Source organism: Pelobates fuscus, chromosome 11, assembly GCF_036172605.1.
Source record: "Pelobates fuscus isolate aPelFus1 chromosome 11, aPelFus1.pri, whole genome shotgun sequence".
Lineage (NCBI taxonomy): Eukaryota > Metazoa > Chordata > Amphibia > Anura > Pelobatidae > Pelobates > Pelobates fuscus.
Window position 1 is genome coordinate 131,002,119 of NC_086327.1, and position 26,285 is coordinate 131,028,403.

Consider the following 26,285-nt stretch of genomic DNA (forward strand, 5'->3'; position numbering starts at 1 on the left):
TCTGGCAGAATATAACTCCCTCTGGCAGAATATAACTCCCTCTGGCAGAATATAACTCCTCCTGGCAGAAAATAACTCCCCTGGCAGAATATAACTCTCACTGGCAGAATATAACTCCCCCAGCACAATATAACCCTCACTGGCAGAATATAACCCTCCCTGGCAGAATATAACTCCCTCTTGCAGAATATAACTCCCCCTGGCAGAATATAACCCTCTCTGGCAGAATATAACCCTCCCTGGCAGAATATAACTCCCTCTGGCAGAATATAACTCCCTCTGGCAGAATATAACTCCCCCTGGCAGAATATAACTCCCCCTGGCAGATTATATCTCTAACTGGCAGATTTAGGACAAACTAATCACACATAACAGTTTATTACTAAGTCACCGGATAGTAAACCCCCTCCGTTTCCCCCCCCAACTCTTGTGGGTTTAGTAAGAGATCTGGAAATCCTCCTCTGGTCTAAAGTCATTAATAAAAACCACTTACTTTCTCAATGTGGAAAAAACCTTAAACTTGCTCCACTAACTGGTCTTCAAACACTTCCGTACTCCCCCATAAACAGCTCACCCCCCTCATTGCTGTCGTACAGTCAGTGTTTAGAGGAAACGCAGTGACAGTGTGTGTTGTTTGACATTGTACGCGGGATCATGTTTGTCGTTTTGTTTTCCTCTTGTCTGCTGTTTTTTCCTTTGAAAGGTAAGATGTTTCATTCACTGCTGGCAATCAGAGCTTGATTGATTAACCAGTAGGCAGCTGCCTACAGCCCAGGGTTTAGACAGGGCCAGGAGTCCACTGAAAATACTGGCCAAGCTTGGAGCCATTTACCATCCCTATATGAAGAGTGAGGGGGGCTCAAACTGGTAATCTGCCTACGGCTGGCATCACACAGTGACTGGCGCTGTGCCACCTATGGTGAATGCCACACATCTGATACAGGTTAATAATTTGATATATTATTGTTACTCCGAGTTACGGGGTCTTTTTGGTTGTGTCAGTATTTTACGTCATTTGTTTCAGGTTTTTTGTTGCGAAGTTAAACTCTGACTGCAACATCATTTTCTATTTACTATTTCAGTTTCATTTGTTATATTTAATGTAGAATTGGCCAGCTCCTGTGGATAGCTGGAAATAAATAAATAGCAAATATTGGGGAGTATAATCAATAAAAATAATCAATGTAAGTGAATGACACAAGCCCAGCATAGCATCTATCAGAAACAGCAACACTGGAAAAAGCTTTGGATAATAGCAATTCAAGGTCGGTTGGTTTGGGGAAACTTCGTTATGGGTCATTTCGATTGGGGACAAATAGTTTGGGGTCGGTTGGTTTGGGGTCACATAGTCTTGGGTCATTTCTATTGGGGACATATAGATTTGGGTCGGTTTGGTTTGGGGTCAGATGGTGAAAGGCCAGTAGACGTTTGAGGACAAATATGATTGTTGAACAGGTAGCAGTTGGGTGGAATATCCAGTGAAATTTATAAATGCGTATTTTCCTTATTTGCGAGAAACTCCCTGGGTAATAGTGGAAATTTCACATTTTATAGTCTTTGTTCAGAACTAAAATCTGTTGATGAAATACACTGTCACAAATAGTCGGGTACCGTCCAGTGACTGCAATATCCAGATATCGATCCACATTCTCAGTTCAGCCTACAAATTGGAGAGATTACAGAGCTTTTATGTCCGCTGGAAACCAAATAGCTGAAATTCAGAACCAAATTATGGAAATATGAAGCTGAACTCTCAGATCCAAAAGTATTGGCCACTATTTGTCTGCAAATTGGATCCAACCACATTAACAAAATTCTAATACAAACACATCTGTTATCAACAGCATTTAGATAACTAGCTCCCAGGGAGATACATTATACCCCAATAATTAAATCATAGATGTTTTTGTTATAAATGGCACACTACAGAATTATTTTATATATATATATATGTGTTAAATGAATGTTATTATGTATACGGTATATATATATATACACACACACACACATTTTAACCCTCTGCATGCTGGCTGCTTGGGCCTCCATTACAGTGGATTTATTAGCTGTGTCCACAAAATGTAAATTCATTTATTTTACAAATTGTGAGAATTTAAGCTGAATTCTAAGTGAATTTCAAATTTAAGGTCAAATTTGCTGAACTGGAAACATTCTCAAAGCCAACTCTGCTTCTAGTTTGGCTACTCAGGATTTAAATCTGAAATTCACTTTGAATTCTCATGTTAGTAAATAGCTCTGTAAGATTTGCACGTGATAATTACTAATTGTAAAGCAGATGTTGGCGCATTTAATTCAAAATGACTGAAATGCGTCAGTATTTGCCGTCACCTAATAAGGAGAATGGAAAAATTGGCTGCAAACGAATTATTTTAAGGGAATTTTGCTGATCCGGACAAAATTCGGTTCTTATTAAGTGAACTGAGACCGTGATGGTTCCAGGTGCAGGAAGTAAAACTAAAACCTTTTAGATTCACTTTTGAGCACTTACAGTTTAATTTAAATCCCACGTTTTATTTATTCTGTTATAACATTACGTGGAAACTTTGCACCCTGTAACGTTACCCTGTGAATTGCATCTCACTGTAGGTCATGTTTAAAGAGGAATGTACTGTTCCCTCTGGGAACGTGCTCATTAACAGTACAAGAGAACATCTTCACCAACTGAGATTTTACCTAGAGCAGCACAGAAGTACTTATACTAACGGTTTAGTATTCGCTGTCTATGGGGGGCTGGCTGTCAATCTGTAAGGGGGACATAGCGAGCTACACTTAATATTAATATAATGAATACTTGGGGATTGACGGCAAAAAACAGTATTGGCTGCCCCTAATCTTGAGCTGCAAGTCGCATTTAGGGCCCAATCCAGCTCTATGTCTGCACAAATGGTGCATGATGCCACATCGCCTTGTGGACCCAGAATTATAATGTTTACATTTCGTACCCTGGGTAACAACACTCTGTGAGGACCACCAGGCGTTTATTCAAACAGCATTCTCTAAGGTTTACACTTTCTTTTGAAATATAAACTCCCGTGTCTAAGGGTCGCACAGCCAGGATGTGTAGAGAAAATGAAAAGGTAAAATTAGGCAGTGGAGATCGTTTTTACATGAATTTGCAGCGTGCTAGGATGTAGTGGCCAGTTTCCATTCGTGGTTACTGTGGCTTTTAGATGAGCGAAGGAGTAAACTGATCTCACTGCCGGTGAATCTCACTCTGTGTGCGGAAACATTAACTTTCACAACAATTTGACCTCGTTCTTTTTTTTCTATCAGCGGATTCTCACAGCGCACGCCGTGTGTCAGTGGAGGAAGGAGATACGTTAACATTAAAATGTGTGTTTCCTGCTAATGACGAATCCAGCATGCAGTGGGCGACACCGAGGGGCTTTACATTATATTTCAATGATCAGAAAGGTTAGTGGAAAGCCCGAGGGGCAATAACAGGAGGGAGGGGGAGAACTGTAATAATGGCCGTTTACCAGCCGTCCATTGAGGCCGAGAAATGGTGGGACGAACCTTAAACTCATGAGTCAAAAGTCAATTATCTCTGCCTCTAATTCATTCCGTTCAAAGGGGAGATTTACCAAAGTGTCCAGGCCAGACAACTGGAGCAAAATGTGGAGTAATTACCATTACTCTTAGATTGTAAGCTCCTTTGAACAGACACCTGTTCACCTCTTGTCCACATTATTGCCAATTACTTGCCTATCTACACTGCGGAATATGTTGGAGCTAGTAATCGAAACCAACTCATTGCTCGAGTTTTAGATTATGACATTTTGATAAATCTCCCCCCATTAGTGGTTCTTTATACAGAGCACTTAAGGGGAAATTTCCAAAAAGTGCAGCAATCAGCATGTTATTCTATTGCTTGCCATGGTGAGAACTCTACTTTTACCTCCGAATTGCTAAATGCGTCCCTAAAGCTTTCTACTCTAGATTTCTCTTTTTTCAGAAATAAATACTCTCTATGCAGGAACACATCTTGTGAAATTGTAACTTGAATGTGATGTGTTTTGTTCCAGTTTTAAAAGACAGAAGATTTGAGCTCATTCGCTACTCAAAGAATAGGCTAATTATTCGCCTCTCCAACGTGACCGTAGAAGACGAAGGAATGTATTCGTGTTTGCGATACAGCCACCCAACCCAGAGAAGGGACATTAATGTAACCGTGTTAGGTCAGTGACTACCAGATATGGAAAGATGGCTTGAAAGATAGCAACACTAGATTGGGACTACAAACATTAGGAGAACAGAGAATTAGGATTAAAGTAGGGTGGGCTGCACACAGAGCCCCCTGGCAGACACAGCTTGGAAAATGCTGGAAAGGTGTTCCAGTTATAGCATGGTTTCAAATCTAATTTCTAGCTATATTATGGTAAATTCCAGGGGTTAGTTCCAGTTATTTTATGGTAAATTCCAGCGGTTAGTTCCAGTTAGTTTATGGTAAATTTCAGGGGTTAGTTCCAGTTATTTTATGGTAAATTCCAGCGGTTAGTTCCAGTTATTTTATGGTAAATTCCAGTGTTTAGTTCCAGTTATTTTAAGGTAAATTCCAGCCGTTAGTTCCAGTTATTTTATGGTAAATTCCAGCGGTTAGTTCCAGTTATTTTATGGTAAATTCCAGCGGTTAGTTCCAGTTATTTTATGGTAAATTCCAGTGGTTAGTTCCAGTTATTTTATGGTAAATTCCAGGGGTTAGTTCCAGTTATTTTATGGTAAATTCCAGCCGTTAGTTCCAGTTATTTTATGGTAAATTCCAGTGGTTAGTTCCAGTTATTTTATGGTAAATTCCAGTGGTTATGTGTGGTTATTTTATGGTACATTCCAGTGGTTAGTTCCAGTTATTTTATGGTAAATTCAAGGGGTTAGTTCCAGTTATTTTATGGTAAATTCCAGTGGTTATGTGCGGTTATTTTATGGTAAATTCCAGTGGTTAGTTCCAGTTATTTTATGGTAAATTCCAGCGGTTAGTTCCAGTTATTTTATGGTAAATACAAGGGGTTAGTTCCAGTTATTTTATGGTAAATTCCTGCTGTTAGTTCCGGTTATTTTAAGGTAAATTCCAGTGGTTAGTTCCAGTTATTTTATGGTAAATTCCAGCGGTTAGTTCCAGTTATTTTAAGGTAAATTCCAGCGGTTAGTTCCAGTTATTTTATGGTAAATTCCAGCGGTTAGTTCCAGTTATTTTATGGTAAATCCCAGCGGTTAGTTCCAGTTATTTTATAGCAAATCCCAGCGGTTAGTTCCAGTTATTTTATGGTAAATTCCAGCCGTTAGTTCCAGTTATTTTATGGTAAATTCCAGGGGTTAGTTCCAGTTATTTTATGGCAAATCCCAGCGGTTAGTTCCAGTTATTTTATGGTAAATTCCAGCCGTTAGTTCCAGTTATTTTATGGTAAATTCCAGTGGTTATGTGCGGTTATTTTATGGTAAATTCCAGCGGTTACTTTCAGTTATTTTATGGTAAATCCCAGCTGTTAGTTCCAGTTATTTTATGGCAAATTCCAGCAGTTAGTTCCAGTTATTTTATGGTAAATTCCAGCACTTAGTTCCAGTTATTTAATGGTAAATTCCAGGGGTTAGTTCCAGTTATTTTATGGTAAATTCCTGCTGTTAGTTCCAATTATTTTATGGTAAATTCCTGCTGTTAGTTCCGGTTATTTTATGGTAAATTCCAGTGGTTAGTTCCGGTTATTTTATGGTAAATTCCAGTGGTTAGTTCCAGTTATTTTATGGTAAATTCCAGGGGTTAGTTCCAGTTATTTTATGGTAAATTCCAGCGGTTAGTTCCAGTTATTTTATGGTAAATTCCAAGGGTCAGTTCCAGTTTATGGTAAATTCCAGCGGTTAGTTCCAGTTATGGCATAGTTACTTCAGGTTATATCACGGTTAGTTATTTTTTTTTACTACCTGCAATGTTTATAAAGAATGAAAACATAGTTATATATAATATATATAATATATATAAGGTTTGTTTATAATATTCTATTTTTCTGTAGCTGTTCCCACTAAACCTGTGTTGGGTTTTACTCTAATCCCTGGGAGCAGCAACACACATTATGCAATACTGAATTGTTTTACGAGCGGATGCAAACCTCCTCCCAAAATCACGTGGCTAATTGATAACACAACTGAAGTATATGGTAAGAGCTGTCTGTCTGTCCGTCCGATCTTAATTTCTTACAGCTGAAGAGGTTATTGTCATTGATTACGAAGACTCCAGTTTAGAGACATGCTCACTTATTTTACAAGTTAACTTTTTTCGACACACTCTTTTAGTTATTCTCATATTGGGGGGTCTGTTTGGGGGGGAGATTAACCCTTAGACCCAGTGTGTATTTTCTGGTCATTACCTGGGTCAGAGGAGCACAGATAAAGTTACCAAAAACATCCTGTAGGGGGCTTACATTAAAACAAATGACTGTAGTTCTCTTTGTATTTGTTACATTTTCTAAACATGGTCTAAAACAAGCATGTCAAACTCGCGGCCCACAATGGACATCTTTGCAGCCCGGCGAGCTGCGAGTACATGCTTAGTGTTAAAGCAGAGTAGGCACCTGCTTTCTCCACATTGCAAGTGCCTCCTCTGCTAAAATTTACCCGGCCGGGAGGAGAGGTCGCTGGAGGAGCTCAGTCTTCCTGCTCCCCACTACTCCCTCGCGCACGCCGTCTGTAGTAATGCCGGGTGCCGATATATGACGTCATATTCCGGCACCTGGCATCATTGCAGACGGCGCGTGTGAGGGAGCATTGAGCAGCAGGAGGGAGATCTCCAGATAGAAGATCTCCATTTGACCTCCTGGAATAAATACAATGATGTGAGTGTGTGTAAGAATGTGTAAATGTGTGTGTGTGTGTGTGTGTCTGTCAGTGAGTGTCTGTGTGTCTGTCTGTCTGTATGTGTCTGTGTCAGTGAGTGTGTGTCTGTGTGTCTGTCTGTGTGTGTCTCAGTCTGTGTGTCTGTCAGTGTGTGTATGTGTGTGTGTCAGTGAGTCTGTGTGTGTCTTTGTGTCTGTCAGTGAGTGTGTCTGTGTCTGTCAATGACTGTATGTGTGTCAGTGATTGTGTGTGTGTGTCAGTCAATGTTGCGATGGCCGCGGCAGGACAGTGGAGGACCTGGAGGTGCACGGAGGCACGCATTGCCACCTCACATTCCATAGTTGATGTGCTCCACCTTCTCAGAACCTTCACAGAAGGTTTCAAGAAGTAGCGGGAGGATCCGCTTTGGCACAGGGTGCAGACAGAGCCATTTTAGGTATACCAGAGGCCGGACTCCAGAGTCGCATACTGGCAGCGGCAATGTGAGTGGATTGGAGTGCAGAAATAAATGACTGAGAGATTAATTAATCCGTTGTGTCGCTAAACAAATGGTGCACATTCAATGAAGTGAGAAGAGACAAAAACATTTTTAAACAATAGTTTGTGAGGAAGATATACCAAAAAAAGCACAAAAACTGTCTGTGACCCCAATAACTCTCTCTGCTAGTACGTAAATACATTTTCTTTGAATGTTATTATTTTAAGGTAAAACAAGGGCGAGTTTTGAAAATAATGGAAAAAAATGTAACGCCACCAGCACGTTACGGATCAACGCGTTTACATACAATTCGACTGTCACATGCATCGTGAGACACAAAACACTCTATCCCGGACACCTGGCGGCTTCTTTCGCATTTCATGCATTGCGTAAGTAAATGGTGAAAGCAAGAACATATCCTATCCGGGTCTTTATTCAATAAAGATGGAAACAGTATAAATACAGTTATTGAAGGGAATTCTGAAATTGCTCCAGCTGCAAAGATGAACAGTATCAGTCAGTTAAACAGAAGTTCCAAATCTGAAGATTTCACGAAGAGTGGGGCGAGGCTGACACTTTTATTACTATGTATAGCAGGCACTTAGATTATGTCAGTAATATTGTTAAATCTTGATTGCAATCCCCAATTAGAAAATTTGGTTAGGGGGGCTGTAAATTCTCAGCCAGGGGATGTAGCTCACTGGCCAATATGCTTTCTCCCAGTTATTTAATTCTTCCATAAGTGACGACACTTTGCAACACAGATAAGGAAGATGTAAATGTAGCTGTTTGAGATGGATTTGCTGAGAACATACAGTTGTTAATTTCTTTAAATCTGCTGTGACAGGGAAACAGGGAAACAGTGTAAGGATAATAATTACAGAAATTGTTGTAGTAATTATGTCATAACTAATAACACGTAAGGTTTGCCAAATGCAGTATGTCTGGAGCACTGGTAGGATTTGTGAACATGGCAATCTTTGATTATGATAGTAAACCCCTGTAGTGAGGCATTTTATGACCCATTGGATTCATTCCACAAACATAGTTGTTCAGGCTAATGAAAGGTTTAAGGTACCAGTTGGCAGAGGTGACAGATTCCGTCTGTAATGTAAGAGAGAAGGAACGACGAGGAAGCCACTAGGACTGAACAAAGAATGGGATTCCGTTTTTATTTTAAGTTAAATTGTGTGTACATAATTATTAAATGGACACTCCACTGTCCAAATGAATAAAAATCTCTGTTTAATAGATATACTGCCATTGAAAACATGCATGTATTTAATTATGCATTTTTCCATTGGAGGTATATATAAAACAGATTGGAGAAGTTACAGATGTTTTGTCTGTAGTCTTTAAAAACCCTCCTCTTCTAATCCCACCCAGACTATCTTTGGCTGTCCAATCACAGGCTTCCCAATGCAGCTCAATGAGAAGTCTTTGCAAGGCAGGTGCTCTGGGCAAATACTGCCTCTTGAGTTTATCTGCACTGGGCTAACCAAACCAGGAAGTAGCAGGACCAGTTCTTTGATTGACAACCATGGGGGTGTAACCAGTATAATCTATAAATGTTTCCATTTCTATTCAAATCTGCACTTTTTGCAAAATGGAAACAAATAGCACATACTCTTCACATATAACGCTTTTAAGTAAGATAACGTACACGTCTGGAGTGTCCATTTAAACTTCTTTTTATACATTTTTGATGCCATAATTATTTTAGAGAATTTATTCAGAATCTATGTAACATATATTTCTCTTCAAATTTGAATATTTTTCTGCGTGTTCTATAGTCTACCTTCCTCTCATAATAATGTTTCACTCTATATTTTTATCCTGTATGAAGATTATATGCTCTTTGGTGAGGATGGGGTTAAATTGTTTTCAATACGACTATGTACCTGCAAACTCTTGGAACCCCCTGTTGCTATTTGATTAAAATTCCCCATAGTTCTCATAGTTATTGACCCTTTGTAATGCAATAATGTCATTTATTATGTTTGCAGCTGCCCAGACACCCCCAAGTTCAGTTACTTTATCTCCCATTCCCGTTACTTCCCAGGATTTTACAGGTGAGTTTGACATTTGTAAAATAAATTGTGTGTTAAATTGTGTGTACATAATTATTAAATGGACACTCCACTGTCCAAATGAATAAAAATCTCTGTTTAATAGATATACTGCCATTGAAAACATGCATGTATTTAATTATGCATTTTTCCATTGGAGGTATATATAAAACAGATTGGAGAAGTTACAGATGTTTTGTCTGTAGTCTTTAAAAACCCTCCTCTTCTAATCCCACCCAGACTATCTTTGGCTGTCCAATCACAGGCTTCCCAATGCAGCTCAATGAGAAGTCTTTGCAAGGCAGGTGCTCTGGGCAAATACTGCCTCTTGAGTTTATCTGCACTGGGCTAACCAAACCAGGAAGTAGCAGGACCAGTTCTTTGATTGACAACCATGGGGGTGTAACCAGTATAATCTATAAATGTTTCCATTTCTATTCAAATCTGCACTTTTTGCAAAATGGAAACAAATAGCACATACTCTTCACATATAACGCTTTTAAGTAAGATAACGTACACGTCTGGAGTGTCCATTTAAACTTCTTTTTATACATTTTTGATGCCATAATTATTTTAGAGAATTTATTCAGAATCTATGTAACATATATTTCTCTTCAAATTTGAATATTTTTCTGCGTGTTCTATAGTCTACCTTCCTCTCATAATAATGTTTCACTCTATATTTTTATCCTGTATGAAGATTATATGCTCTTTGGTGAGGATGGGGTTAAATTGTTTTCAATACGACTATGTACCTGCAAACTCTTGGAACCCCCTGTTGCTATTTGATTAAAATTCCCCATAGTTCTCATAGTTATTGACCCTTTGTAATGCAATAATGTCATTTATTATGTTTGCAGCTGCCCAGACACCCCCAAGTTCAGTTACTTTATCTCCCATTCCCGTTACTTCCCAGGATTTTACAGGTGAGTTTGACATTTGTAAAATTACAATATCTTCATGGTTTAATTGTTTTTCTTGCCCTTTACCATTTTGAAAGTCCTTGTGGAGACACTGCTTTAATTCACAGATTAAAAAAAAAAAATGAGGTTACATTAAAGGAAATCTAGTTGGTGTTAGGGGTATGCAGACCTTTAGGGTTCAGTGCTTAGTGTACAGAGAATTGCAGGATCCAGGGTTTAGTCTATAGAGAGCTGCAGGGTTTAGTCTATAGAGAGCTGCAGGGTTCGCTCTATGGAGAGCTGCAGGGTTTGCTTTATGGAGAGCTGCAGGGTTTAGTCTATAGAGAGCTGCAGGGTTCACTCTATAGAGAGCGGCAGGGTTTAGTCTATGGAGAGCTGAAGGGTTTAGTCTATGGAGAGCTGCAGGGTTTAGTCTATAGAGAGCCGTGGGGTTTAGTCTATAGAGAGCTGCAGGGTTTAGTCTATAGAGAGCTGCAGGTTAAGTCTATAGGGAGCTGCAGGGTTCACTCTATGGAGAGCTGCAGGGTTTGCTTTATGGAGAGCTGCAGGGTTTGCTTTATAGAGAGCTGCAGGGTTTAGTCTATAGAGAGCTGCAGTGTTCACTCTATAGAGAGCTGCAGGGTTCGCTCTATAGAGAGCTGCAGGGTTTAGTCTATAGAGAGCTGCAGGGTTTAGTCTATAGAGAGCTGCAGGGTTCACTCTATAGAGAGCTGCAGGGTTCACTCTATAGAGAGCTGCAGGGTTTAGTCTATAGAGAGTTGCAGGGTTCGCTCTAAGGAGAGCTGCAGGGTTTAGTCTATATAGAGCTGCAGGGTTCGCTCTATGGAGAGCTGCAGGGTTTGCTTTATGGAGAGCTGCAGGGTTTGCTTTATGGAGAGCTGCAGGGTTTGCTTTATAGAGAGCTGCAGGGTTCACTCTATAGAGAGCTGCAGGGTTTAGTCTATAGAGAGCTGCAAGGTTCACTCTATAGAGAGCTGCAGGGTTTAGTCTATAGAGAGTTGCAGGGTTCGCTCTAAGGAGAGCTGAATGGTTTAGTCTATATAGAGCTGCAGGGTTTAGTCTATAGAGAGCTGCAGAGTTCGCTCTATAGAGAGCTGCAGGGTTTAGTCTATAGAGAGCTGCAGGGTTCGCTCTATAGAGAGCTGCAGGGTTTAGTCTATAGAGAGCTGCAGGGTTCACTCTATAGAGAGCTGCAGGGTTCACTCTATAGAGAGCTGCAGGGTTTAGTCTATAGAGAGCTGCAAGGTTCACTCTATAGAGAGCTGCAGGGTTTAGTCTATAGAGAGTTGCAGGGTTCGCTCTAAGGAGAGCTGCAGGGTTTAGTCTATATAGAGCTGCAGGGTTCGCTCTATGGAGAGCTGCAGGGTTTGCTTTATAGAGAGCTGCAGGGTTCACTCTATAGAGAGCTGCAGGGTTCACTCTATAGAGAGCTGCAGGGTTTAGTCTATAGAGAGCTGCAGGGTTCGCTCTATAGAGAGCTGCAGGGTTTAGTCTATAGAGAGCTGCAGGGTTTAGTCTATAGAGAGCTGCAGGGTTTAGTCTATAGAGAGCTGCAGGGTTCACTCTATAGAGAGCTGCAGGGTTTAGTCTATAAAGAGCTGCAAGGTTCACTCTATAGAGAGCTGCAGGGTTTAGTCTATAGAGAGTTGCAGGGTTCGCTCTAAGGAGAGCTGAAGGGTTTAGTCTATATAGAGCTGCAGGGTTTAGTCTATAGAGAGCTGCAGGGTTCGCTCTATAGAGAGCTGCAGGGTTTAGTCTATAGAGAGCTGCAGGGTTCGCTCTATAGAGAGCTGCAGGGTTTAGTCTATATAGAGCTGCAGGGTTCACTCTATAGAGAGCTGCAGGGTTCGCTCTATAGAGAGCTGCAGGGTTTAGTCTATAGAGAGCTGCAGGGTTTAGTCTATAGAGAGCTGCAGGGTTCACTCTATAGAGAGCTGCAGGGTTCACTCTATAGAGAGCTGCAGGGTTTAGTCTATAGAGAGCTGCAAGGTTCACTCTATAGAGAGCTGCAGGGTTTAGTCTATAGAGAGTTGCAGGGTTCGCAATAAGGAGAGCTGCAGGGTTTAGTCTATATAGAGCTGCAGGGTTCGCTCTATGGAGAGCTGTAGGGTTTGCTTTATGGAGAGCTGCAGGGTTCACTCTATAGAGAGCTGCAGGGTTCACTCTATAGAGAGCTGCAGGGTTCACTCTATAGAGAGCTGCAGGGTTTAGTCTATAGAGAGCTGCAGGGTTTAGTCTATAGAGAGCTGCAGGGTTCACTCTATAGAGAGCTGCAGGGTTTAGTCTATAGAGAGCTGCAAGGTTCACTCTATAGAGAGCTGCAGGGTTTAGTCTATAGAGAGTTGCAGGGTTCGCTCTAAGGAGAGCTGCAGGGTTCGCTCTATAGAGAGCTGCAGGGTTTAGTCTATAGAGAGCTGCAGGGTTCGCTCTATAGAGAGCTGCAGGGTTTAGTCTATAGAGAGCTGCAGGGTTTAGTCTATAGAGAGCTGCAGGGTTCACTCTATAGAGAGCTGCAGGGTTCACTCTATAGAGAGCTGCAGGGTTTAGTCTATAGAGAGCTGCAAGGTTCACTCTATAGAGAGCTGCAGGGTTTAGTCTATAGAGAGCTGCAGGGTTCGCTCTAAGGAGAGCTGCAGGGTTTAGTCTATATAGAGCTGCAGGGTTCGCTCTATGGAGAGCTGCAGGGTTTGCTTTATACAGAGCTGCAGGGTTCACTCTATAGAGAGCTGCAGGGTTCACTCTATAGAGAGCTGCAGGGTTTAGTCTATAGAGAGCTGCAGGGTTCGCTCTATAGAGAGCTGCAGGGTTTAGTCTATAGAGAGCTGCAGGGTTTAGTCTATAGAGAGCTGCAGGGTTCACTCTATAGAGAGCTGCAGGGTTTAGTCTATAGAGAGCTGCAAGGTTCACTCTATAGAGAGCTGCAGGGTTTAGTCTATAGAGAGTTGCAGGGTTCGTTCTAAGGAGAGCTGAAGGGTTTAGTCTATATAGAGCTGCAGGGTTTAGTCTATAGAGAGCTGCAGGGTTCGCTCTATAGAGAGCTGCAGGGTTTAGTCTATAGAGAGCTGCAGGGTTCGCTCTATAGAGAGCTGCAGGGTTTAGTCTATATAGAGCTGCAGGGTTTAGTCTATAGAGAGCTGCAAGGTTCACTCTATAGAGAGCTGCAGGGTTTAGTGTATAGAGAGCTGCAGGGTTTAGTCTATAGAGAGCTGCAGGGTTCGCTCTATAGAGAGCTGCAGGGTTTAGTCTATAGAGAGCTGCAGGGTTTAGTCTATAGAGAGCTGCAGGGTTTAGTCTATAGAGGGCTGCAGGGTTTAGTCTATAGAGAGCTGCAGGGTTCGCTCTATAGAGAGCTGCAGGGTTTAGTCTATAGAGAGCTGCAGGGTTCGCTCTATAGAGAGCTGCAGGGTTTAGTCTATAGAGAGCTGCAGGGTTTAGTCTATAGAGAGCTGCAGGGTTCACTCTATAGAGAGCTGCAGGGTTTAGTCTATAGAGAGCTGCAGGGTTCACTCTATAGAGAGCTGCAGGGTTTAGTGTATAGAGAGCTGCAGGGTTTAGTCTATAGAGAGCTGCAGGGTTCGCTCTATAGAGAGCTGCAGGGTTTAGTCTATAGAGAGCTGCAGGGTTTAGTCTATAGAGGGCTGCAGGGTTTAGTCTATAGAGAGCTGCAGGGTTCGCTCTAAGGAGAGCTGCAGGGTTTAGTCTATAGAGAGCTGCAGGGTTTAGTCTATAGAGAGCTGCAGGGTTTAGTCTATAGAGGGCTGCAGGGTTTAGTCTATAGAGAGCTGCAGGGTTCGCTCTATAGAGAGCTGCAGGGTTTAGTCTATAGAGAGCTGCAGGGTTCGCTCTATAGAGAGCTGCAGGGTTTAGTCTATAGAGAGCTGCAGGGTTTAGTCTATAGAGAGCTGCAGGGTTCACTCTACGGAGAGCTTTAGGTTCAAGGTTCAGACTATAAGATATTCTGGTTGAATGCTGCGGGATTCAGTACTCAGTCTTGGAGGAATTCAAAGTGAATTTTAAATGTTAGGCCATCATTTTCCGAGTAAGTTACTGATTTCCATATCTTGGCATTCATTTCCCAGTCACTGCCTCCCCAGTGGGATTTATTTACTAAACTTGGGGCAAAAGTCCAATGGGCTTGGAGACTGCATTTCTGCATGCATCCAGTAGATGGCGCTGTATATCTGATAGATAGACAGACCATAATTTTTGTTCACCCAATTAAAACACCATGTGCGTGTTGTTATGGTGGCTTCTGTGCTATAAACTAACTTCTACAAATACCTAAAATGTTATCTCAGATAATTCTATGTAAATGAGGAAACTCGCTAGCTCATTTACCATTTTGTGTGTTTCCTCAATCAGTTCCATGTCCGCTTTAGTAATGTGATTTTTGTCCATATTTGGCTGGCCCTGCTTGGTCAATGGTTGAAACTTTCATTACTGATTTAGAAGTGGAGCTTTGTCCAAAGCAACCCGGTCTCTGGAAACTCGTGGACTCGTGAGTTTGGTCAAACAGCTTGAAAATGGTTTAACTCAAAAGCAGGAATGTCGGCCGCCGCCTGCTTGAACCAAATGTGCTGTCACGACTTGTTCTCAGGGACCCAATTCGCAGGATTTTGGATTTCTACCATTTACTTGATTATTTTCCAGTGAAGATATTGATTAAGCCTCCACAGTTAGTAGACTTTTGCACAAAAGCTTTTTAACGGGTGCAAACAAATCAAATTCCTTTTAATCTACGCCCGAGCCAAAAGGTCCGGAACGAATTACCTGTCGAGTATGAAACGTTTGTGCTCAAGTCTGGTAGTTATTGTTTAGTGAGCGACGGACTGGGAGCCACACATTAAAGTGGTAAAATCTGCCTTTTTACGTAAACGGCAGTGATTCATGCTAAACAGGGTGACAAATAAAGGACAATTTAATTAAAATAATGAACATCCACTTATCCGAGTTATAAGTGTATAACAATATCTTTGGCGTTATTCTCTAAACCACGATCTTTGGGGAATTAAAACGTCTAAGCCAAAATATGTGGATTTTAAAAAGATTTCAAAATTGCCTATTTTGGCATCTGGTATTTTCCCCATCTCCCTATCAAATCCCCCCAGCACCCTACAAGTAACATTGCCACTTTAGCCATATTTCCCCAGGCACCCTACAGGTACAGGAAGAGAGCTGCCCGACAAGATATAGAATTCACATGATTCCTTTAATCATGGAAGAATTGCTCAGTCCGTCCAACTGCCAGACAGAACTAATCACTCACCGCTCAGCAAAATAGGAGACTTGTAGCTGTCTGGGAGACCTTCCACTATTCAGACATGCAAGCGTTTATTATTTTAATCATTATTTTAATGTCAAACAAAGCAAAAAAAGCTTGTTGCTATTGTAGGAATCTTTCCCAAGAGTCGCTGTGTCTCTCTCATTTCTGTGTGATAAAAGGTTAGATGTGTGTTCCTTGCACTTACACCTCAGATGTGGTTTTTTTTTTTTTGTTTTTTACTGTTTAACGTTTGTGAGAAGCTGTGAAAGGTGCCAGCGATAAAGAGAGAGGCCGTGTTCGGCGTAGCTCATAATGGCACCAGCATTCCGGTCAACTCGCACATTTATAGAGCGAAATTGCTTTCATTTTCTGCAAATGTGCGGAGTCTCAGCTGGGGGCACTAAAACCATCTGGGATTAGTCAATGGAGTCTCAGAACACAACACCTAGTACGCGAGTAATACCAGCGACTAATGCGCCACGTCCGTCAATCGCTCTGTTTAGAACACGGAAAACCCCAGTCTGGAAGGATCACATTTTCTCAGTTTTGTTAATAGAAAAAAAAAGGAAATGTTCAATTGTCAGACACTCAATTCATTGCACTTAAATACAATGGTGTGGCTGCTATTGGCAATGGAATATGACTAAAAATGACATAAAATTAAAGCCTGGAATGTATGAAAATCTAATTTTTTTTATATAAGTGAATGTGTGTACTGGTGCTGTCCAAATATTTAAAGAGCTTGAACCTACGTCTTAAAAAAAAAAAAAAATCATGTAATATAAACTATATCTAATGCTGAGGCATGTATTAGGGGGAATAGAATAACATTCTCAAAGTGGAGCAATTGCCGTGGCAACCAGTGGAATGTCCCAGTTAGTGTTCCTTTTAGAATTTTGCCCTGAACTGGTCTATATACAGAAAGCTATATCAAGATTATTCACTTCACAGGGGATTGTGGGAATTGAAAAGAGAGATGCAAAATCCAGGCAAAAAAAAAAATTGAATTGGAAAAATTCACCAACTAAATGACTGTTTCATATTCACTATTTTTGCTTACAGTTTGCAGTTACCAATGTGGTAAATGAATCCAGGAGTGCGTGTTGTTTATGGCAAGTTACATTTAAAGTGGCGTTATCACCTGTGTGATGTTTGCGACTTACAAAAAATTTTTTTTTGCAAAGACCACACAAGGTGCTCTCACAAAACGGTGGCAGATAGGAAGATATACTTACCTTAAGCTGTCTGTCTGTGGTACCACCATCTTCTCACCGGCGTACTACTCTGCTTCTGGTGAATAAATTGTGAATCCAAGATGATATAAAATGGGGTCTATAGAGGATTAAACAAAATCCAAAGATCTTCCATAGGCAATTTGGCGCAGGAACAACATGGTGACCTGAGTATCTATTGCTCATAACGTCAAATTGCTGTCAGGCGTTGTGAATTGGCCCCATGCCCAAAACAGTTCCAGAGAATCAGGACTTGTGGTCGGTCTAGTTCGGTAGTTTAAAAATTAACAAACTACTGAACAGAGTCAATGTTCTTACCCTGGAGCTTATTCCCCTCATCCAGACGAACGATTCCACCGAACAGTGCCCTTCTAAATTGTATAGAACCGAACGCAGGCGATGAAGGAAGTCCAGCGGTGTTCAGGAGTTTCTGTGTCCGATTTTAGTTCCATGAGATTCATGCCCAAACACCGCCGCCTGCGTTCATGAGAACAAGATGACCGCCACCTCGTGGTTGTCCATAGGAATTGCGGCCACCCAATCGAACAATTAGAACACTGCGGTGATAACCGTTCCAAGGTGTTAATAGGTGTTAACAAGCTCCCAGGTGATCCCTGGTTCGTGCGGTTGTTTGGTAGTCGAACGGGACAATGTTAGAATAGGAGGGTTATGCAATCTACCGAACAGACATGAGAATGGAACTGAAAGCTTTTTCATCCAGGGGCAGGGAATCTGTCACAGCTACAAACTAATCCCTACTTTATCTCACAAACATCTTTTTTGATTGTGTTGGAATTTCTAAGAAAGTACAATTTGTTCTCAAAGAGACTTTCATTAAGATTCCGTCTTTACAAAAATGTGGCAGAGCTGATTTAATAAAAGGTTTGATTGAATGTAATATATACAGTATATCTGATATATATTAGATCATGTAGAGGAGGAAATCATTGACATAGAAAAGTTTAAAAAGAACCAACTGCTTTGAAGAAGGACTGCAATCGATTGGGTTTAATAAAACACATCGACAGCAGCACTTGAAAGATTTTATAAGTGAAATAATATTCTCTTTTGCATAATTAATACGGACTAGAAGTGCAATTAAAATCATTAGTTATAAAACTGCCTTTTCCTTTCATGTACTGCGCCATTAACGCCTCATCAGACGCGCCACTTGAATACGTCTGGACCTGGCAGATAAAAGGCCCCTTGCTTCTCAGTTCTAAAAAGTCAGTGTTGTATCATTAAAAGAAGGGAACAAATTATTAGAAAATTAATTGAAACTTATTGCGGATGAGTTTAATTTAAAGCTTGATTTGACGAGATAGAATTAGTGTTCCTTTTGAAATAAACCCATTGAGAGCTGCGACTATTACATTGGTTTTACCTCCAAACGTTCTTTTTTTAAATCAGTTATCAAAGTTCTAAGAAAAAAAAAAGCAGATTTTAGCAATCTCCAAAAACGTGCCTTTATTTTGCGGGTTTTATAGGCACTATCTTCAATTCCTTTTCTTTAGGAATATAGTTTATCAATGAAGTAATAGTTTTCCGTTTAATTAAATCTTATTTGTGATCTTTTCCCCTATAGGGTCGGTGACATCTGATGCTACGTCAGACAGAGATATTTGGTTATCAGCTGACCCCAGCCCCAGAAATGAATTAAATGTAACTGACAGCATACATATCACAGCAGGTAATAACTGTTACTTAGCCCTAAATTCGTACTTTGTTATTTATGACCTTCAGGTTCCTGAGAGTTATAGCTAACAAACAAACAAAATTAGCCAAGGCTACCGGCTACCGCATACAGAACGTTTTCTCGATAATGATGAAATTCTAACTAAGGTTTTTACCCTTTGCATGTTTAAAGAGACAGTAACATCTCCTCACATCCACGGAGAGAATGTATCGTCAGCCCATGATGTGAAAACAGCAAGCGAATACAATGTGACCAACAATGAAAATTCAACGTCTGGTAGCTATCTATATCTCCATTCTTAATAAATAGAGCCGTATGGATGCCTGCGGTGAGAACAGTGATGCCACCATGCCATCACCATGTTGTTAAATCATTCTGATTGGTTGTATAAGTTGTGGCTGTGGTGGGATCGGTTCGGTGCCTTTTTCATTGTAACATTTTACATAATGATAAAAACATGACGTCCCCTTTGTTTCACAGAATTCGAAGTGCGTGACAGGAAATCGAGCAGCGTCCTAGTTATGGTGATGGTGTCGCTCATGGTTTGCGTTCTGCTGTCCATTTTCTACCTGTTCCTAATGAAGCTGATACGAGAACATTCAAAATGGAGGAAAGGTGAGAACTCCATGTCTATACGATGTCGGTAAATACATAAAAAAATATAACACGGGGTGACATGTAATCTTTCCATAAATCATTTTAAATCAGCTCCCCCCACAGCGTCATTTTATGTTTGTAGAATATTACATATTCTATATGTTCCTATATTACAATGTCATTTGACCGTCAATAGACGGTCAGTAAAGCTGTAATCACCACTCGAAAAGAGACAGCGCTTTCTAGTGAGGCAGCCATCTTGGAATCACAACGTTTAACACATTTAGTGGCAGTTGGAAAAATAAATGCTAAAAGCATGTTATGTCCTTCATCTCGTGTTTTAGTGTAAAAATTGCTGTTTAGATCTGACACATACATTTATATTCACTAAAGTAGGAATTGACAGAAATGTAAAGTTCCCCAAAAAATTTTAAGAATATATATTTATTTATTTTTTGCATAAAATATGAAATTCACTTAGAGTTAAAGGGATTCTCAAGACCCCTAAAGCACTTTATCTTGCTGAAAAGCCTTATGTTTAAAGAGTGTGTCCTCTTTTCATTATTTTACAAAAAGTGCACATTTCAACAGTAATTAACACTTTTATAAATGTACCTTGTTACACCCCCCTGGCTGTCAGTCAGACAACTGGTCTTGTTACTTCCTGGTTTGGTTAGTTCAGTGGAGATAAAGACAAGAAGCAGTAATTGCTCAAAGCACCTATCTTGCAGAGACTTCTCATTGAGCTGCATTGGAAAGTCTGTGATTGGACAGTCATAGAAAGTCTGGGAGGGGTTAGAAGGGGAGGGCTTGCAAAGGCTGCAGACAAGAGATCTGGAGCTTTTGCAAACTGTTTTTATATATACCTCCAATGAACAAAACGTAGAATTAAATTAATACGTGGAGGTATATTTACCAAGCAGTTATTTTATTTATTTTGTATTTGGGCAATCAGTGTCCATTTAACTTTGAATTCTCCATATACCTGGTTAGGCAGGATATAGACCAGAAATACAGAGGAATTAAACAAGGCATGGGTCATAGATGAACATATATCAGATATATATTTTAACGCTCACTACCTTCAAACAGAATCTCACTGAGCATCATAAGAGTTGTAGCCCAGCTCCAAGTAACGTCTCACACTTAGTTTGACGGGACATACATTTCCAATTGCCAGAGTGTCTTGTGGGTGGGGTGGGGTTTCGCCTCGCATTTGGGAAAAGCAGATATGAAAACCCAGAACCAATTTATGATTTTCTTTATAAGGGAGTTAGAGAGTTAAATTGTCTGAGAGCCGGCAGAAGCTTTGACACTGTACGTGTAACTCTCCCAACCATGGGCAGACTTTCTACAACATCTGAGTTTAGCATGCGGAGTGTGATGGCGCAACATTAAACCCCTTAAGGACACATGACATGTGTGACATGTCATGATTCCCTTTTATTCCAGAAGTTTGGTCCTTAAGGGGTTAAAGTCGCAAAAATCTGATTGGGCCAAACAGTATTTCAGCGTTATGGTCCAGGAAGCAGCCATACACACATTTTCTCTATAATTAAAGGGACACTGTAGGCACCCAGACCACTTCAGCTCATTGAAGTAGTCAGGGTGCAGTGACCCTTTTGCACTTAGTGCTGCAATGTAAAACATTGCCATTTGGGCAGACTAGATGGGCCGAATGGTTCTTATCAGCCGTCCCATTCTATGTTTCTATGTTTCTATTCCAGAGAAACTGCAATGTTTACATTAAAGCTCTAAGTCTGCCCTCAGTGGTTGTCTAACAGACAGTGACTAGAGGGCTTCTGGAATTTAAAATGGACTTTTGGGGGGCGGAGCCAAGCAGCCGAGCTGAGCGGTCGCACGGGAGACGAGCTCCGTGCAAAACCGCTCATATCAAGCCAGAATTGGGGCAAAACCCTGCCAATCGACGATCACACGACATCGAGTGTGGAGCCTTAGACCACAGAATAAAAAATCTAGTATCCTGACCGCGACCGACAGCTCCTGACCGGGGATTGACCTGAGGCCTACCTGAGGCCTACCCAGACGGGGCGGGGAGGCGGCCGATCCCTGCGCTGCCTGCAGCCATTCACTTGGAGGTCTCCCTGGCGAACTCCATCCCCCCCCCCACCGGTGAGGGATATCCCGGTACTTACAGCTTGGAACGCAGCAGCACAACCACAAAGGGGACAGTCCCACATAGCCGGACCAACACTGGCAACTATGGCGGACACCACGTGTCAACCCCCAGACAGCACCCAACGGCTATCTCTGGAGGAAAGATTGGACCGCCTTTTTGAAGCCTTTTGGGCTAGAATCAGCCGCCAAGGGGACACGGAAGTGGAGACTCTACCAGCAACCACCCAAGGTGAGGCTGGGGTGAGACCCACAACACCCGCCCGGGGCAAAGCCAAAGCTAAGACGGCGAGAGGGAGGAGGAGGACACCCCGACACAAACCCCGAAACCGCAGACCAGGAACAGCGGTGAGTCCTCCTCACCCCCAGCAGGGACTACCCAATCACAACCTCAGCACCCTCCATTTGGGGAACCAGCACGGCAGACCACGGAGACCCTCAGCAACATCTTGCGCACACCCACAGCACCTCTGAGAACCCCTTTCCCAAAGACTGACCTGCCTCGCATACGAGGGCACGACATGGCTCCCGGTCCAATACCTTCTTCAGCTCCAACACTCCTGCACAAGCGGGGCATCGGCTGAATTGGCCTCACCATGGATGCACCAGCCATACTCTCCTAGGTGCAGATCGGATGACCGGCACACAAACCCTGCATACCCTCACACTGAGACTCTCACCTGCAAAATGCGGACACTCTGGCTTAGCCTAGTAGACACCCCTGATTTGCTTTTTATCATAAGTATTTTATAGTGTACGTTTATGCTTTATAATCCTCTACAGCACTCATTAGACATGTGCTCAGACCACCAGTTCCCATTTAATCTTATTTAGCCTGATGCACTTGCCTAACGCTTTTCTCGTTTCTTGACTCTTGTGTTTCCTTAAACTGTTAGTTTGCTATATACTCATGTGTCACTGGATGTCTGTCTATCATAACTTAGTATGTTACCAACCGGATTTTATGGTCCATAGCTTGTATTCTCACCTAAAAGTTTAGCAACAAAAATATAAAAATGAGGCATTGCACTTCTGGAAATGTAATCTAATTTTGCGAATTGATGTATCAACCCTATACTGTAAATCACTCAAACGTTTCCTCCATTTCCTCTTCTGTACCCCATATTATATGCCTCTAATAAAAGAAAAGTAAAATGGGCTTTTGGCCTGTTATCTCATGCTGGACTTCCTCAAGGACCTCCAGCGTCAGATTTTCCCTATACAAAATCATTGAGTGGGGAACTATTAAACGGCTTTGTTTTCCTGGCACTATAGGATCCTTTTAAACAGTTATAAAAAGAAAGGTTGCAAGGTAAAGTTGTTATGGTGCGTCAAGTATCCCTTTAAGCATTTGTATCAGATGATAATGTCCCTTTAAAAAGTGGAAAATACCACGGCAAGGCCTTACGAGACATTTATAGATGCTTTTTGTGAAGGAAAACTATTAGTGGTTTAAAATCTCCCCACAATCCTATGATTAGACCCAACTAATTTACTTTCTTACTTGGAATAATTACATTACGGAGCTTTTTAAAGCCCTATCTCTATTTATTGCTTTTTAAGGGTCTGATTTAAGTTGTGTATTACAGCGATTTAAGCATCGTTAATTTTAAAAACCTCGAGCACGTTGTGTGTAACCCATTAACCCAGCTTCCACCGTTGATGCAGAATGATGGCTTAAGTAATGGAGGCCGGCTCCTGAACGTATGCACAGCTCACCTAATGGGATTCTAATTAATTAATGGAACAGGGATGTTTATTTCCACCTTTCAAAAGGCGAACCTACAATTTAATCCACAAACTGACACAATCAACAAATTATGATGAGTTTTACAAAATGAATTAGATGCCAAACACAGGAAACCGTGGCTGTCGGCAGCTGGGCCTCAATAGACCTGTCATGTCTTTGTTAGTTGTACGAGTGTGCGAGATACACCTGGTGCTTCACGTCTTTCAATTCCCCCATAAAAGGCTGATTAGCCAATGTTCCCCACTTTGGATGAATTATCCACAAGCTTTGTGACCAACTGTTATTGTGTTGCTTTAACCTATTTTCTCTGTTTTAACACAATATTTCGCAGGGACCTGAGTGGCTGCGCACTCTATAAATGGGCGCACATTATGTTAATGTTACGCATCACTTTTCAGCAAATTTCAGCCCAACCGACACACCGTGTTTTTGTTTTTTTCTCAGAGAATGAAATATCGGACCAAACGCTGGAAAGTGCGAGATCTAGGTCTGATAACGAAGGCAATTTCAACCAGACAAAGACGGGTCAGGGTAAGAAGGGGGAAGGTTGGGGTAACATGGTCAGTTTAACATGAAGAAATTTAAAAGTAAATAAATCTTCAACTTCAGATCAGGCATGAAATAATTATGAGATATTGGAATATCTATATAATTTGTTTTATTAGCCCCTCGCCAGTCTCCCCAGCACTGCGCTGGACCCCCTTGGTATCACAATAGTAATAATAATTATTTTAACATTTCCTCATAGTTGTGCTCCAGAGTGCCTCGGTCCAGTATACAAAGGAAGAATCTGTGTGAAACCGCGGAGAATCCAGAATCAGCGAGGAAATATCTGGCGCCGCCTGTTAATTACCGCTCTTTGCTACGTGACAAATCTCAAATTCTTTCTGGAAGTTTTAAAACACTTGTGTTTCCAGAGGGAGGATTCTAAGTGGTTAATGTTGCATTTACTAACATTTACTTCTATTTAATAAACCGAGGACTTCAGGAGTAACCGGGCATTCCTAATATTAGCCAAGCTGGGAACAGCTGACTTAGAGATTGTTTCTAGTTCGGAAGTTTTGCCTTAAATGTCCAATTCCTGTTAAAGTCGAACAACTGACATTCTAGTAACTAGCCCTGCTGGTCGGGATGAGTTGCCCAAGGATGCAGAGTATGTTCCAAAACGTGGCCATCGACATCTATATACTTCATGCCAAATGCCACGGGAGGAAGCCGGGTTTGGTCAGAGACTCTGAAATAAATCTAGATATTATACATGAATGTCAAGGACTGATTGGAAAGCACTTTATCCCTCACCCCTTAACCCTGCCAGTGCCACGTGAGTTGTGAAAGGATTCAATTCGGAGGGTCTCTGCCCAACGTGGACACATTCTGTTTGTGAATTGTTTTCTGACGTCCCACATTTTTGTCACCTAATGCAAGAAAGCATGGCTAAAGGGAGAGACGGGAAATGTGACACTGCGGAAATCAAGAGTTATTTATTAGAAAAGCTTTAATGTTCCAATAAGTCTCAATGTTGTTGTTATAGTTAATAAACTTTTTATTTTGAATAAGAAATTGACGTGGAGTTGTGCAGTGTGCTAGTAAGGTGTTGGGTGAGAGATTGCTCGGTGTCTTGTGAGTAATGTTAGAGAATGGGTGCCCTGTGCTCTAATGCTGAATGTCAGCGTTAATGGGTGCTGGGTGGGTGATGTTGTGTGTGAGTGTTTAGGATTGTTTGCAGCTGATACCGCTGTTGTTGAGGTGCTGTGTGAGCACTGTTAGTGCAGTGGGCAATGAGTGCTGTGTGGGCAGTGAGTGCAGTGGGCAATGAGTGCTGTGTGGCAGTGGGTAGTGAGTGCAGTGGGCACTGGGCAGTGAGTGCTGTGTGGCAGTGGGAAGTGATTGCTGTGTGGCAGTGGGCAGTGAGTGCAGTGAGTGCTGTGTGGCAGTGGGCAATGAGCGCAGTGGGCAGTGGGTGCTGTGTGGCAGTGGGCTGTGAGTGCAGTGGGCTGTGAGTGCAGTGGGCAGTGAGTATGGCTACACGCACCGGATGGCATAAACAATGTAAAGATGGACAAAAGTGATTAAAAACTGCTGCCTTCTGAGATTTATTGAATTGTTCCTGATTTTCCAGCGAAATACAATCACACGGCAACCTTTACTATTTCACAGATATTGTAACACTTTGATAGCCAAAGGGGTGCCCACTGCATTCCATTTGAAAATCTGTTGATTCACCCTAAAACAATCTACTCACTTATACTAAAATTCTGATACTCTGCATATTCACGAATGGACAGATTCTCAGAATGAAAGGGCAGCTTCTCATGGTAAATGGACAAATTCTCAGGGTGAATGAGCAGATTTGGAACTTTGAAAATTTGGAAATTTGAATACCGGTACCTTGTATTCCCTTTGGTTTCTGATCACTCCTCGAATGTGTGGATGGTCCCTGATGCCCTGCAATAAGGGTCCTAGGATTAGAATGAATAACAAAGGGGAGAGAGGGCACCCCTGTCTCGTGCCATTCCGTATTTGTACTGGTTTAGAGAGTTGACTGGGGTCCAAATCCATAAGCGCGGAATGTGACAAATAATAGTTCCCAGTCCATCCTGTCAAATGCTCTTTCTGCGTTGATTGCTAGGAGTAAGGTGTTACTTGAGGATGTCTACATGGATCAAATTGAGCAGCTTATTAGTATTATTTTTAGCTTCCCTATTGGGCACGAATCCTGACTGGTCTGGATGCAAGATGTATTAACCACAAGGCAAACAAGGCATTTTCCTAGGGCGGCACTTTCAGAGGGTGCGCCAAAAAAAAATGTCACCCCAAGCTTCCAGACAAATGCCTTTTTTGCATCGTGTTCTGGGGCTGTCCACCTTATTGTGAGTGAGTGAGTGTAGCTGTCAGTGTGTGTCTGTGAGTGAGAATGGGTATGCCTGTGAGTGTGTGTCAGTGTGTGTATGTCATTTTATGTGTATCTGAGAGTGTGTGCTTGTCAGTGAAAGTGTGTGTTGGTTAAACAGTGTGTGCCAATGACTGTATGTGTGTGCCAATGACTGTGTATCTGTCAGTGAGTGTATATCAGTGCATGTCTCAATGAGGGCATGTGGCCTTGGCACAAATTAGGGGGCAAATTTAGATTTTGGGGGCGCCCGAATTTAGTCGTGCCTAGGGCAGCACAAATCCAAAATACACCACTGTCTGGATGTATAAGTAGTTGCAGCAGTGGACATTAGGTGGTTTGCGAATATTTTAGAATAAATCTTTAGATTAATACTGATTAAAGAGATCGGGTGGAAACTTCCACACTCAG

At 41.6% G+C, this 26,285-nt stretch overlaps 2 protein-coding genes across 2 annotated transcripts in view; one reads left to right on the forward strand and one right to left on the reverse strand.

The window, feature by feature from the left end:
• The window catches only part of LOC134578052 (uncharacterized), a 96,389-nt gene that overhangs the window by 58,346 nt on the left and 11,758 nt on the right, over positions 1-26,285 (reverse strand). The gene's annotated exons all lie outside the window — the stretch shown is intronic.
• Positions 458-23,939, forward strand: CRTAM (cytotoxic and regulatory T cell molecule). The gene is made up of 12 exons (XM_063436519.1): positions 458-703; positions 3,292-3,432; positions 4,044-4,196; positions 6,021-6,164; positions 7,546-7,707; positions 9,325-9,390; positions 10,248-10,313; positions 18,391-18,495; positions 18,673-18,777; positions 18,982-19,116; positions 23,429-23,515; positions 23,733-23,939. The coding sequence occupies exons 1-12, from the start codon at positions 655-657 to the stop codon at positions 23,780-23,782; spliced, it is 1,263 nt and encodes a 420-aa protein (XP_063292589.1). The 5' UTR covers positions 458-654; the 3' UTR covers positions 23,783-23,939.